This window comes from Silurus aristotelis (genome assembly GCF_946808225.1).
Source record: "Silurus aristotelis genome assembly, chromosome: 21".
In the NCBI taxonomy this organism is placed as follows: domain Eukaryota; kingdom Metazoa; phylum Chordata; class Actinopteri; order Siluriformes; family Siluridae; genus Silurus; species Silurus aristotelis.
The window spans coordinates 11,531,517-11,547,970 of record NC_139594.1 but is presented as its reverse complement, the minus strand read 5'-3'; the positions used below and the strand labels follow the sequence as shown (position 1 = coordinate 11,547,970).

The 16,454-nt window shown below is 36.9% G+C and overlaps 1 protein-coding gene across 1 annotated transcript in view; it reads left to right on the top strand.

Moving 5' to 3' along the window:
- The window catches only part of sdc3 (syndecan 3), a 28,220-nt gene extending 13,581 nt beyond the window's left edge, over nucleotides 1–14,639 (top strand). Inside the window, exons 2-5 of the mRNA XM_083524078.1 lie at nucleotides 9,592–9,685; nucleotides 10,925–11,721; nucleotides 12,186–12,414; nucleotides 13,995–14,639. Coding sequence (XP_083380204.1) covers nucleotides 9,592–9,685; nucleotides 10,925–11,721; nucleotides 12,186–12,414; nucleotides 13,995–14,161 — 1,287 coding nt within the window. The 3' untranslated portion in view covers nucleotides 14,162–14,639. The remainder of the gene's footprint in view (nucleotides 1–9,591; nucleotides 9,686–10,924; nucleotides 11,722–12,185; nucleotides 12,415–13,994) is intronic.
- The last annotated feature ends 1,815 nt before the right edge of the window (nucleotides 14,640–16,454 follow it).

The following is a 16,454-nucleotide window of genomic DNA, read 5'->3' as shown; positions in this document are numbered from 1 at the left end:
AGGTAGAAACGAGCTTCGATAGAATTCAGGCCAAAGAAAATAACAAAAAGTTTTTCCAAAGTTTGTGATCATTTCAAACTAAAACATAAGGAAGACACTGCAAAATGCGTTTTTTTTTTTTTTTTTTTTTTTTTTTTTAAGTTATTTTCTTTTTTAGAAATGTATTTGTATATTTTTATTTATGATTTTTTTGTTTATATATTTGTATTCGCATTTGATGTAATATAACAATTAAATGCTCTAAATGGCTTTAGTTTTCACAGATTTTTTTGTATGAAATTTCAGTAATAAAATGTGAATTTTTCTAAAAAGGAAAACAAATTACTTGTTCATTTTAGGAGACCCGTCTTATTTTTTCTTGTATATTTAATATTGCTCTTTAATAAAGAAAAACTACTTCTTACCCGATTACTTGATTAATCGCTGGAACAATCGTTAGAACACTTGATTACTAAAATAATCGATAGCTACATCCATAATACAAATATTATAGCCAACATGATTTTTTACAAAATTTAACTACTAGCCCCAACAGTTGCCCTTGGACTTTCGTTTCTACTGGGAAATTGAAATTCTTGTACCACACCCATATCTTTCAAATGAGCTGACAGCCAGTTGAGCCTGATCAAACATAACACTTATCAGAAGAACAATATAATTCAGACTGTTTAATGACCAGTCTGTTGCCTTTTTAGATGTACACCAGTAAGCAGTGTTTTGAATAATATGTGTACATGCATTTATTATAACTGTGTGCAGGCGAGAGAGTGAAAGATGAGGAAAGAACACAAAGGCAGACAGGTAACCGATCTCTGTTAGCCTTATTTCCTCTCATCTATTAAATCAGAATTTGCTCACTTAACATATCGTGTATGGAAAGTGATATCGATTGATCTGTGAAAACCGAGACACACACACACCCTCTCAGGCAGTCATGCCGGTAATGGAAATTACTCTGTGACTAACTCAAAGAGTGTGGGGATGAAAGATTAAAAACAGAATCACCTGCTGTAGGCAGGGCAAAGTGGAAGACAGATATGAATACAGAGAGCAAGAAAACATTTTTAAATGTAGTTACTAAAGAGCTAGGAATAGCTGAGCAAGAACTGTAGATAGACCAGGACACATAAAATACCAAGACCATGAAGTACACACACAGAGAGAAGAAGAATGGAGTGTCAGGTTATTTTCTCTTGGCTATCATGAACTCCCTACTAATCACTCACCACTATTTTCTTCTGTTATTAAAATGTGTAAAAGCGTTTTTGTCTTTTGGTCAAATTTTTTTATTTTTTTTTATTTTACATTTAGCTAAATGTTTATAGGAAATCCTGTGGTTTAAAAACATGAATGACACATGAAACTGCTAGTTGGGAACGGCTATCTGTCTCAGCTGTCTTCTTGTGATTGGATCACTTGAGATGGATGTTACTTTTAAATTGTATAAAACGATGTGGAAAAAAAATCAAGACTGAAAGGTTGAAGAGAAAGGAGGTGTCTCAAAGTCAAATGAGATTTGAGCATTTATTGTTTACTCTGTATAATAATAATAATAATATAAAATATCTAATCATAAACATGTCGATTATGGCAGACCTTTCATTTTGACTTTTAAAGCAAAACTGTCTTTATGCTTATTGTACCTAAATAGTGACCGTAACAATATTTTCACAGTGACAGACTTGTTTATTACATATAATGTGCTAAAGAACATTCGCTGCTAATCCACATGATCTAACAGAGCTTATGTGCAACTCATTTAGAAACAAAAATGCCTTTTATTAGACCAAACCACACAAACGGCATATGACTTGATGGCAACAGAATTGGTTTTTGATGATATGTGGGTTGCATTTCCTCAATTTAATTGAGGCATTGTGCGTTAGCACTGGATCTTAAGAACAGACATGGATATGCAGATGTAAGTGAGTTTATAGCCACAGCAGACAATAAAAATAGCAAGTAGAAAAAAGAAGAAAAAAAAACACGCTGCTGGAGCCAGTCTGACAGCCTCTAATTTTCAGATTACTGGCAAGCAGGGAACTGTTCATTTAACAATCAGTGCATTGTCGAGATAACCTTACTGGAGGCCTAATTTATAAACACAAATACACACAAGCAAAACTGATATATATATATATACACAGATATTTCTTGTAGTGCAGCTGTTTTTCTGGTTTTTTTTCTGTTAAACTGTAACTTCAGGTAATGGAGATCATGTGAAGTTTTAGAATTAGATCGTCCACCAATGGTTTGTCTGCTATCTAATGCATGCAGTTATATCAGTATTTTAACCTCTGGACTACACGATTGATGGGTTTGAATGGAATAACATCACTAGACTCCTCTTTAAATCCATATAAGTTTTATCTTTGGCATCTAGATCAAATTTCCACTTCAGAAATGCTGTATGGCAGTTTTTTTTTTATTTTGTTAAAACAGTTGCAATATCACCTGCAATGATAATAACGAAAATAGAATGACATAAAGTAATGTCATGTGGCTGATTTTGTTCTTACACAGACTATAGATTCACGTAATCTATCAGTGATAGTCGAGCTTTCAAGATCTGCAGTGTAATGAAAAGTGTAATGAATGGGAATGACTTGAATTATTCAGACTATTATTCTTTTTTTTCTTTTTCTTTTTTTATGTGCTTGTCAAAGGACAAATTAGACAAAAGGACAGATGACAGAGCAGTAAATTTAGCATTTTTTTGTTTGTAGGAAAAGGTTACTGTTTTTTTTAATATAATGTTTGGGTTAGGAGGAAACATGGAATGAACAAAGTAAAGCATAATGCTATTTATGTCATAGCAAAACACTAAGATAACAAAGATATAAACATGCTTGCCAGCATGTGTAATTTAAGCCTGGTTCAGAAAGAGTTACATCCAAGCTCATTTTGTATTGTTAGGGAATACACTCCATGGCTGAGGACCTGTTATGTCTGATTGAATGAGGTAGCTTTAGCTACAGAACCTATAGTTCTTTATTGTTCTGAAATATTTCAAAATATTTAGACTGCAGTTAAATTGCAGGCTGTTTTTCTGGTAGTTAAACACCTTCTTTAAACAGTTAAATTGTGATTTTCTTGGTTTACAAGCAAGAAGCTAACCAGCTAACTAGCTTGTTTTAAAAAAAAAGGAAAAAAGAAAACACAGATTGTATTGGTGAATGTTGACAGATTTGCCACAAATTCAAAATCAAGAAAAAAGCCACTAAATTACTGAACTTTAGAAATAGATAGGTACATCTGGAAAGTGGCGGGCAGTCAGAGCCAGCCAAGCCTTCTCTGCTGGCCTAAACACTATCAAAAGCAGTTCAGTGCATTTACAACCTAAATTCTTATATTGTTCCATAAAATTGTATTAATTTATTTTCAGCAGTTTATTCTCCTCATTTTGTAGCGTTTCTCTTGGCTGCACTGCTTCCAGTATGTGTATGTGTATGTGGATGTTAGATTTTTTGTCCAATCAGATTTCAGCCTCTATGTGCTATCATGTCAATCTAATCTGCCCAGGGCCTTTAAAGTCTGTTCAGCTGGCCTTTATACTATTGTCTCCTTAATAAATAGTTTGTTTCTTTTACCAATTACATTTTAAATTCACCCCAAAGGCCAAGCTAGCTGGCCTAGAATAGCGTCATCATTTTTCCATCCTCTGATTGGTTGGTCAGAGGGAAACAGCCAAGTTACAGCCAAGTTCGACTGGCAAAACACGTCTGTAGCGCACTGAACACAATAATAAATCTGTGTTAGACTTTTTTTTTGCCTACGGAGGAAGAGAAATTGCTGTGGTCTCGGACATACTTAAAAATCTATTTTTAAATAAAGCTATACATCATGAGGAGAGGAGAGATCGGCCAACCCTGAAGCTAGCTAGCTTGTCTCAGCCCGGAAAAGGGTTTGTACGCCACTTTCAGACCAGTGAATACGAGCGGTACCACTAGGATAGGATATTTTGCTGTATGTATATACACTATATACAATAAGTTTTAAGATACCTACCTTTCCCAGTGTGTGGTTCTTCTCCAAACCGTTACCACAAAGTTGTAAGCACACAAGTACATAGGATGATGGGTTTTTTATGTGGTAGCATAACATTTTCTCTTTGCTTGAACTATGAATATATAATTTTACATGCATTGAAATTAAAGATGTAGAATGGCCTACAAAAGGGCTCTGACCTCAACCCTCCTGAAAATCTTTGGGATGAATTGGAACGCTGACTGAACCCCAGGGCTCTTCACCCTTCATCAGAACCTGACTTTACTAACACCTGAATGAGCTGAATGAGCACATGCACACTCCAAATTGTAGTGAAACATGTTCCCAGAGGAGAAGAGGTTATTATTACAGCAAATGGGAAATAAAAGTGGAATGGATTGTACAAAACGCACAAATACAAATCTTTTGGTCAGGTGTCCACTAACTATTATTTATTTAGTGTATGTCAAATTGCATGATTGTCAGTATTTATCTTCACAATTTTTAAAAAAGGTAAAAGTATAGCAATGTTATTCCGCCATTTAGTAGTCTCTTTAGCAATAGTCTTTGTGCACAAGTTATTTTTAAAGGAGTTTTAAAGGAATTTTAAAGGAATAGTTGTAGTATGGGCAACTAGGTGTTGTTGGAAATCTTTTAGTGTTGATCATTGACTTTTGTTGACTAATGGTCTGGAAACATGCCGATCTAAAGGGCCTGACATACAGAAGAAGTTTAAATTTATGCCGGGTTGAAAGAGGTCAGTGATCATTTTTATTACACTCTTCTTGGCGGTGAAGCTTAGCCGATTCTGGAAGGTAAGCAAGTTTCTTCCTTTAATAAGATCCAAGGTTCTCATTCAAAGTCATCCAAAATTTTGTTGCTATTACTGCAGTAATAAACATTATTTAATGACTTTGCTCTGTTGCTCCTCTGAGTCTGCCCTTCTGTTTAACACTAACTTATTTCATTACTTGCCATAAGCTCTCTGTGGATGTTTACAATTCTCAATCATCATACTTTTTTTTGTATTTATTTGTAGTTGACAGCAAAGCTGGCCTGCTAATAGATTCGAAGTTTTTGTTGACCTTAAGCCTTCAGACTGAATAAAAATTTTGGAGAAAAAATGGTCTGCAATGATACAATAACTGCAGTTTATTTTCTCCCTTGTAACATTTTTCTCTCTTTGTCTGTTTGCCTGTCTGTCTGTCTGTCTGTCTGTCTGCCTGCCTGCCTGTCTGTCTGTCTGTCTGGTTGTCTCTATGTCTCTTTTTCTTCTCTCCATTATTTATTTGTACCATTAACAGCAGGGGCTTATGGGAAAGGGGGAGGGTCGTTCACAGGCACTAAGACGGGGCACACGCACACACATGCAGACACACACACAAAGCCAACTAGCTCAGAGACCCTGACTGCATTTTTTAGCCCCTTTGGAAAGTTTCTTAGAAACATGAGAGAAGTTATGATCCACAGGAAACTCCAATTGCCTAAAAGAAAGAGAGCATTCAAGCACATACACACATACACACACTCACACACATACATACATACATACATACATACATGTATACATACATACATACAGAGCAGTAGTACCTCTACCTCTCTGTGTGTGTGTGTGTATATATATATATATATATATATATATACACACGCACATACTTACAAAGCTCACCTCTTAAACTCTTAAATCAAGGAACAGCCAGACTCCTTGCTGCAGCTTGACCCCCATGTCTAAGAGTGAGGTGTTGTCCCACACAGGGTGGTGTGTGTTTGTGAATCAGTGTGTGAATGAGAGGGAGAAAGAGAGCAAAGGAGAAAGAGTGAAGGGTCATTACCAAGATAATTCACCTTAAAATATTACTATAGCAACCTATGAACAACAATTGGGGTGATCCTTGCTTATATTAAACAGGATCTGCCTCAAGTACTGGAGCTGTATATTCGAATAAAAAAGTCTATTATTACATTATCCATTTGATATTTAGACTGTTTATTTTATTATTGATTGTTTATCTAAAATAATGCATGCAAGTAGCGGGTGCTAACGGGTGGTACTCAGGTCAGTACAGCTGTAAGAGATGAAATGTAGGTCAATATTAAGTGCTATGTTTGTTCATGTTAGGGTTGACAGATTGCTTAACATTATTTCATGCATCTAATTTCAGTCCTCTGTCAACTAACATTCACAGTATGCATCTGTAGTGACTGTAACATTATTTAGAATATCTAAAATCTTGCTGAAATTATAGTTTTGGCAACTTTCTTCTTGTTATGCATGAGTAAATACTGATGATACTAGTACAGATGATATAATGACACCAGTCAGGAGTATCAGTCAGTCTACTTGGACATAAGATTAAGGAAAACTGCATCTAATTACAATTGTTGCCTTTTCATGTACAGAATATTTAATCTATTTTTTTTTTCAGTGGTGAAAGGAATGCTGATTAGCAGCGACTGCATTATTGCATGCATATATAGTATATATAGTATAGATAGATAGATAGATAGATAGATAGATAGATAGATAGATAGATAGATAGATAGATAGATAGATAGATAGATAGATAGATAGATAGATCGATCGATCGATCGATCGATCGATGGATCATTATGTTGCCAGAATTCGCATTTTGGGGGGATAATTTTATACCTTTACAGCCTTTACAGTTACATTAATAAAAAAAAATGTTTATTTAAAAAAGTGGTGTTACTTCTTTATCGTGTATAAATAAAGTATCCAGTGAATTACGTAATAAACAATTAAGAAACCATTTTCTATTAATAGACTTATTATAGGTAACAATGTAGAACATGATTTAAAACGTATGTGTTTTGCTGCCCTTGAATGTGGCCTCATATGTATAATTAAAATATAACATTTATTCTGACAATCATAATGAATACAATAAAAGAACTTTTGCTTATTTGCTGTGTACAAGCATCTGACATGGAACTAATCCTATTGGATTAATGGGTTGCTTGCTTCTGGGATTAAGGATTGGCAGTGCATACTGTCCAGACTATACTTACACTTACACACAGACATACTTCACTGCAAAACTTGATACAGGATAATAGATACTGTGGCAGTGCAATTAGAGATTTCAACAGTGCAAACAGCTCTTTACTGCTGATCGATTAATTTGACCCCCTGTGATGAAGTCTTTACCTAGTGACCTTTACTGAGTTTAATGGTTAGCTTCATTAAACACGAGTGCCTCCTGCTCTATCTCTTGATCTCCACTTCTTTCTTTTTTTCACAGCTGTTGTCAGTAGCCAGTCCAAAAAAGTGAATCAAACCAATTTATAATAGCAGCAGAAAGGAAGTCTCATGAACAAAGAAGGAAGAAATAATGTTTCCACAGAAGCCTGCATTTTATGCTTTGTGAAATTTATAATGATCCACTTTTATACTATCCCCCATCTCTCTCTCTCTCTCTCTCTTTCTCTCTCTCTCTCTCTCTCGTGCTCACCGCTCATACACATACATACACACACACACACACACACACACACACACACACACACACACACACACACACACACACACACACACACTATAGTCAGAGCCTGGTCTAACCCTTAATCATGCATTACACCAAATTACTCTGCAAAGGAACCCTGTCATTACAGAGAAGGATACACAGACACATAAGCACATATAGAATGTGTAGAGAAACAGAGGCACAGATGGTTAAGGGGTTGGAATTCAATTGGTTGATCATGACTTTTTGTGATTTTGTGACTGTTTCTTATCTGTAGCTTTGTTGTAAGGGTCTTCATGAACAGTAACAGATTTATTGGCTTATCTGTTATGACTGAAAATGAATAATATTAAAATCAAGTCTATAATATGCAATTTCTCACACTCTCGGTGGTACTGTAAAAAAAAACACCACTCATTAGTCTATGTAATTTTGCACATGTCAAACTGATGTTTGGTAACAGATAGTGTAACAGACCTCGTGTTGCGTCAATTTTGCTTTTTAATTCTGAATATTCAGTCTCTCTCTAAAGCCTTAACAAATAGCATTCACTGTTTTTAAAGCTGATCAAGTTGAATGTGGCAGTATGTTTGGAGGCTGTGAGGAGTTTTGTGTTAGTTGAAGGGGGATGTGTTGTGTTTTATGTAATGATTTTGGGGTCTGCTGGGACAGCCACTTGTATAAAACATGGGGGAAGGGAAGAGCGATCATAAAGAATGATGGAGTCAAAGAGCAAAGGAATGAAAGAAGGGCAGAGGCAGCTGGAAAAGGGGCAGGAGTGAAAGAGAGGCAGAGGCAGCTGGAAGAGAGATGGGTGTAAAAGGGGGAGGGCAAAGAACTGCTGCTGATACAACATGGCTTTGGCAAGAAAGAAGCATGACACAAAAATGATAAGAAAAAATAACACAAAAAAACATGAAGCTACAATGCAGCGAAACCACAACACATTTCGGCTGTAGACCTCAACTTAAGCACTGAAAGATCTGGGTCTCTAATAGCCTTTTCCCATGGGCGCTAGTGGTTTTTATGCTTATTCTATCCTGTTTTCGCTACAAAAGAGCTGGTGCTTCAGCAAATGGGTCCTGTAACACCACCAAATTGCTTCTGGTTTGATATTCTGAATTGGTGATGTTAGATTTGAGGACTTTGTCATTTCTTACTCTGACGCCACGATGAGACATGAAAAGAGAAATTAGCATGGTCGTCATAGACATACGAAATTAACAATGTTGGGGTTTGAAAAAAGCAAAGAAAATTAATAGTGCAACAAATGGATCATCTGAGGAAGAAACAACCATCTCACTGGCATCTAAGTAGGAGCCACATTACTAATGTGATTTCCAGCACAACTTAATTTGAGCTGCTATATTCTCAGAATTAATAGGCAAAAGCAATAAAAACATGTGGTCAAATATCTAAAAGATAATTGTTAATATTTTTAGGATACAGCTACAGACACTAAGGGATGCTAAAGTGAACATTCTCAAGGGGGTTAATGTTGTTGTAATGCAGTTTTTCTGTAAAATCACACATCTAATTATGTAATCTTTTAGCTCTGAAAACATGTGGGAGTGTAGGGAGGTGCCTAAAAAGGTTTGCTATTGCACCAGGTCTAGCACCAGCATAGTGTTGGTGAATTCCTCGTTGTGTTGTTAGAGACGGAGCTGACACCATAGGTGTGAGGGAAGCTTTTTATTTTGCTGGATTTGTATCCCACTTTAATTGGGAAACTGGGTTAAAGGCAAGGGTTGCCCATAGCAACAGGCCTTCATGTAAAATGGCTCCCTACGTTAAACCCCTCTGTTCACACACACACACACACACACACACACACACACACACACACACACACACACACACACACACACACACACACACACTTGAACAGATCTGTGAATGAATATGTAATGTTATATAATGTTAATTATGAATAAGCCACAGTAACATTAATAGCCCTATAACAGCCTTTGCTATATTTGTTCTTTTTCCTAGTGAAATTTTCTACCAACATTGTTCTGTGTAAATGACCCAAAAGACCCTTTGAATGATGTGCTTAATTATATAGTTGCCATTAAATTTCTTGAAAAACATTATTTTTTTTTGTCTTTCCTTTTAGGCACAGCGTCGATCATTACAGCTAGTAGATCAGGAGAACTCTGGAGATGGCTTCTTTGATGATGAGGACTATTCCTCTGGTTCAGGCTCAGGCTGTAAGTGCTTGTGTACCTTTTCTTTATTTCAAATTCAAACCTGGTGTGTCCTATCTGTTCAGAAACCATGGGACTAGTCAAGTGGCAACATGGAGCACCACTATGAAACCAAACAGTCCCTTTACATTGTCTTATTTATTCATTTATCTTATCTAATCAAAGAACTAAATCCAGATTAAGTCATGAGTCAGGACCGTATTGAAATGGAATCAAGAATAAGTCAAGATTAAGAGTGAAAACCATCAAAAAAGTTTTAAAGTTGAGGCCAAGCCTTCAACTAGCTGACTTCATTTTGCATTGGACCAATTATTGCCGGATTGATAGCATAAAAATATTTAAGAATCTATTTTTGTTCTTAACATTAAAAGCATTACATTACAAAGTGTAAACCGGACATTAAGGTTAAAGACCAGTATGAGGATTCGCAATCTGTAAATACACACAAATGTTATCACACAACACAGAGCTAATCCCCACAAGAAGAACACAGTATAATCACCATGTATGTGAGAAAATGAGTTTGTGACAATAGGGCAGCAGATCTGGATGAGTGTGAATTGAAAGTTGGCCAGCTGTCTTATTTAAAAGTCCTGTGTGGACACACCAGCTGGTATGACTCGCTCAACACCTTTTCGTCTCTCTAGATCCCCCCACACACATGCATACGCACAACACCCTTTCCCTATGTACTTATAAGGATTTCATCAAACCTGCTGTACACTAGCATCAAAATATTCTACAATTTATATTTTATCTGTTCTGTTCTGTGCTGTAATAGCTAACTGTGTGTGTCTCTGTGTGCCTCATTTTTTGTGTGATCACCTGATCTGCCGGCTGTAATCAGATTTCTGTAAATAAGATCATGCAGCCATTTGGAATCTGGGCATAGCTGTATTTGTGTGTGAGTGTGTATGTGCATATCTGAGTGAATCACGTGCAGTCTATTTCATGAATGTGTGTATGTAGGTATACAAGCTATAGGTTGATTTGTATGTATTTATATGTAGATTACAGTGTGCTGTCCTAGTGATAAATGTTGTGTGCTGTGATGGAGATGCTCAAATTGCTCAACAAAATTTTTTGAGAACTACACTGTAGCCTTGCAAGAAATTTGATCAAGATATCATATCACACGTTAAAGTAGCGAATATTGATCCCTTTCTTTTTCTCTCTCACTCTTGCCATCTTCCTCTCTCTGTGTTTCTTTCTCTGTTTCTCTCTCTCACTCTCTGCAATCAGACCCAGCGATTGAGATAGATGCCACTGAACTGGGTATACCTTTAACCACAAAAGAGCCCCTGCCACAATCAACCACACAGGCCACTGGGCCAGCCCCTTCAGCCCCACCCGCTGCAGAACCTAGCAGCCCCCCGGCACCAGAAATAGAGAGGGAGAGTGGTATGGATAGTGATAGAGAACTGGAGATGGAGAAAAAGAGAGCCCATCAGATTGAGCACGAACAGGAAATGCGGGAAAGAGAGAGAGAGCGTGAGAGGGAAAGAGAACGAGAGAGGGAAAGGGAGAGAGAGAGGGAGAGACAAAGAGAGAGGGAACGAGAACGTGAAAGGGAACGTGAAAGAGAACGTGAAAGAGAACGTGAACGTGAACATGAAAGAGAGAGAGAGAGGGCAAGAAGTACAATTGCACCCAGAATACCATTTGTTTCAAAAATTACCACAGACTCTTTTATGATTGTGGATAAGACCCCCATCCCCACTGAGGATACGGAGAGCCTTGGCACCACAGAAGATGAGGATGGTATGTTCATTTCCACGGAAACCTATCCCTTTGACTCGCTCAGTACAGAGCTCATTAAAGTTGGCATCACAAACACTGAAGAGGCTCCCAACATTATTGCTACCACTATGGCTATGCCAATCACGACTCCTGCCACACCCAGCACTGCCCCTCCACGATCACGCAAACCTCAACAGATTCCCAGTATCACTCCTCCACGACCACGGAAACCTCAAACCACGCCCAGCCTAGCTACACCCACTGAAACTACACACCGTGTGCCAGCCTCTACAGTGCAGGTAACAACAATGTGCTATAAAAAAAACCATTAGTTTTATTATTTATTTGTTATTACAGTGTCACCCATTATATTTAGTGAAAAATAACCTTAACACATTGCTGTAAAAATTTTAACAAAGAACAAATGCATTGGTAGGCTCTTCATGTGTAAGAAACTTTAGGTGCAGTGTGTTCTTTAAAAGCATTTGTTAGGAAGCAGCATGTTGCCAATTTCTGAGTGCAATCTCATGTGAACAGGTAATCAAAACAAGGCACTGTATCTAACACTGTAATATGATTTGTTTATATTTGTGTTGTTACTAGTAAAAGCAAAAATAATAATATTCACAGCCACGACAGCACATTAACTCATGGTTAACCTTGTGGTATATACAACAAATTAGACTAAATTTCATGAACTGTAGACATTTCCTATTCTAAATCTAATAGAATTTTCCATGTTTTGTGTTTTTTTTTTTTTAAGGTACAAACAACAGATTCAGACATAAATAATGAAGTTGCAGTTGCCGGTCCCAGTGGGGACTCTGAGATCCGAGACGAGGAAGGACGAGGAGGTAATGAAGTGGGGCATGGCAAAGGTGCATCGGACGTCGGGGCAGAGCCTGATTTGACTGGCAACACAATAGATACAGGAAGTTCAGCTGCTCAGCTTCCTCAGAAAAACATCTTGGAAAGAAAAGAAGTTTTGATAGGTGAGGAAATACACTGGTGATTCTAGTCGGCATGATATTTCAAAAACAAGTCATTGAATGTTTACGTGGAATCAACAGCAGACAAACAGATGTGATTTTGGAATTTATCCAGACATGGTCATGGTTCAAATGTCAAGAAATGTTTATCTTAAGATTTTTCCTCTCTGTTTGTCCTATAGGTTAAAGATATTTAAGGCATACAATTAAGAAGGATTACACTTGGTGATGTCGTGCAATAAATAAATAAATTATTGAAGATATATTGATATATACATTTCCTTGCCTCTGAACCTAGCATCCAGTACTTTACTTTAAAGTCTTTGGAGACCCTGTAGTGACCGCTCATCAAGCATTCTTGCTTGATTAACCTCATAATGAGAAGGTGGAAATGTTCTTATCCCTATGAGGAGAACACACTCTAAATTTATATATTTTTTCCATTCTCCAATGATTTACCCCTTCGTTGTTCATTTTGTATGGGACATCATCTCTGTTTTATATTTATGATTATTAGTAGATTTTCAGATTTGAATTCACTGATCTTTTGATTAGGGGTATAACTAAAGTCTTTGGTGAAGCAACTGAATTTTATAAATGTGTATATATATTGCTTTATATTTAAAAGTTTGAGGATGTCGTTTTTTTTTTTTTTTACTGTTTAACCTAATACGTAAGTGTCAAAACACACCAAGATTTTGTGCAAAAATTACTGGGAAAGCAACTAGAATGCATATCGTAATGCTTAGAACTAGTTAGTCACCTACTAAGTGAACTACTTCATTGGCAAATCCAAAATCCACAATTGACACTTCACTGGCATATTTACTTACTGGCTGATTATACTGTGAATTTTTTTTTTTTTTTTTTTTTTTTTATATGTGTGGGTTTTAAAATCCTCCAAAGAAAGCAGGATAGTGTTTCATGTAAATCTATTGTAGATCTATAGAAAAATAAGAATTGCCTTATCATCCCACAGCCATCCATGGCCATTCCATCTAGAAAGCAAAAATCTGCCCAAGCTTGCTTAATGGGAGTGATGGCATGTATCTAGTAAATCAGGACAGAGTTAATCAATTCATGGGCATCTATGAGTTAATTAGTATGTTTGTTCTGGTGTCTGGCTTCATGATAGAAAGCACTTTAGTTTACAACCACCCCATTGTTAACTGTCATGTAATATCTGAGCACTGGATAGTGGGTGGGAATTGGTGGATGAAAAATGAGGTCAACCTTTTTCTAATTAACTTCCTATAAATTCTTATCTTTCTTTAACTGTGACAGAGTTTCTCTACCCACTACCTCTTTGTCTATTATTCAACAATGTCTACTTAGACTGTCAGCAGAGGACCTGTCCTTCTAGTGCAAAGCAGAAGCCATCCAGCTCTCAGTATTCCCCTGTTACAGTTTTTTACTCACCATGACATTTAGTTAAAAGCATTATCTGCCCATGCAGCTGTACCATAGTAAAATTGTAAATTATGTAAATTTAGTAAAAGAAATGAGTTGTGCAAAATCAAAAGAACTGTCAAATCTATTTGGTGTGATCTAATCAGTAAATTTTTTCCCCTCTGTTTCTCTAGCGGTGATTGTGGGAGGTGTAGTTGGTGCACTCTTTGCTGCATTCCTGGTAATGTTACTTGTATATCGGATGAAAAAGAAGGATGAAGGCAGCTACACGCTGGAGGAACCCAAACAAGCTACAGTTACTTATCAGAAACCAGACAAGCAGGAGGAATTCTATGCCTAAAATCCACACACATTTTCTTTTTTGCATCCCTTCATCCTTCTAGCCTCTTCTCCCTCTGACACTCCTTTCTTCTTGTCATTTCTATCTCAGTTTTTCCTGATTCCCTTCCTTCAACATGAGAGTGCCTGCCACTCTGCGGACTTGGGACTTTCTTTTGAATGGAAAAAAAGATTATTAAAAAAAAGCTTTGTGCAGAATTTTGCAGATCTGCTTAGGAAGGGATAGGGACTCCATACATTTAAAAAAATGAAAAAAAAAAAGTTTTTAAGTACTCGTTGCTATTGATATGTTTAAGATTGTCGTTCTATGAAATTTATGACATAAAACCTTTTTTGTAAAGACATGTTCTATAAATGCACAATGTTCCTCTCCAGCTGAACATGGAAGTCAAGAAGCATGACTAAGGGAGTGAGGAAGGAAAAAAGGACAGAGAAGGTCATGGTGGGACAGAGAGGGACAGGGGGAAAGGAATCAAAAAGATAAGATAGAGAGAGAAAGGAAGAGAAGAAATTTTTAAGCCGTGCTATTCTAAAAAGGTCATGCTTCTGTCACAAGGGTTGCGTTGTGCCTTCCATTTCCCTGGTGCTAGAAGATGAGCGTGACCACAGAATTGTGTATGTGATTTGTTTGTGTGTGTTTGTGTTTGCTGTGTGTGTGTATGTGTGTGTGTGTATGCGTGTGCTTTTGTGCACGTGTGAGGCTGAGGTGTCATGAAATTGTTGCCATCACTGACCTTAGTAAGCTGAGCCACACACACACACACACACACACACACACACCACACTGCACATGTTGTAACTCCCTCTGCTGGTGAGATTGAATATCAGCCAGGCTGGCCTCAATGACTGTAGAACGATATCTTTAAAGCAAGGAGGCTGGAAAAAGAAAACTATGATTAATACAGCACATGAACATTAAGGAAACATTTGCTGTTTGCTGTGATGGTGCGCATGCAAAGAAACAGGATTAGCTATTTCTCTGTTCTGTACAAAAACAATTAGTTATCAATAGTAAAAATAATCAGTAATATATCAGGAGTTCTGAATGGATGGTAAAAGATGATAATATTCGTAGTGAAGGATATCTATTTATCTGTGCAGTAAAGGTTTTACTGGTGTAAATATCAACTCTTTTCTAATTTCAGTTTATCATGCTTTTAATTTTGCCTTTTATGTATTAAATATCTGCGCGTACAAACACATACAATCATTTTAGGAATATCAGTCCCAATGTTTCAGCAAACTGTGTAGAGATTTTATTTAACCTAACAGACCCTTCTGCCCATTACTTCAATAGAAAATCTGAACATTCCTTATATTTTCAGTATTTTGTTGATGTTTTATCAGGTAAAAAGCACAAGCTCACAAAATGTGTCTCACATTCTCATTGATATTCACATCCTACCACATTCAAACATCATCACATTCACACACAATACTACACCATTAGATGTCCAGCGGTCCTGTCCTCTCAATGATACAAGAGTTACAAGGCATGGACTTTGTGGTTGGGACAGGAATTTCAGGAAATCAGTATGTGGTCAAATTTAAAGCTAACAGATGAAAGGATTAATGGTCCAGGATGAGTACTGTATTAAATACAGAGAAAGTTCAGCTTAAGGGATTTTGTTGTGGGGAAAAAACAGAAACTATTTAAATATTCAAGAAAAGGTCATAAGAGTTTGTCAGGTTGTTTTTGATTATGGTGCAACATTGTATCAGAGTGTTGTACATCGTGGTCAATAAAAACGAAATGGCTGCACAGTTAGAGTTAGGTAAAAGTGCATGATGTAGCAATAATGCAGCTCTTAACGTTGACATACCCATAATGCTGTCACCCTCCACTGCTGCTGAGGGAGAATGTACCCACAATCTCATGCAGATTTCAACTGCCTGGCCTTACTGTAACCTTAACAAACACTGTAGTCACATGTATGTGGTGTTACATGTTGGTCATATATCATTCCATGTGCTACAGCGCTGGGTGATATGAGCAAGTCCATAGCACAATTTAATACGTCCCTTACTGCCCACTGTAGCAAATCACTGGTAGGTAAACTAACAAATTCACAACATATCACTATAAGGGGACACGAAAGGGACAGGGCTATGAATCTAATAAACTGCACTGAACCACAATTCTTAACACAGCCAACCCACTTTAATTCCATCAATTCCAGTAGAGCACTCAAAGACATCGATGCTCATTTAAAGCAGGGTGTCAGACACCACAGCAGAGTACAGCATTACTTCCTTTTTTTTTTTTATAGTTTATTTAATTAATCACCAATGCC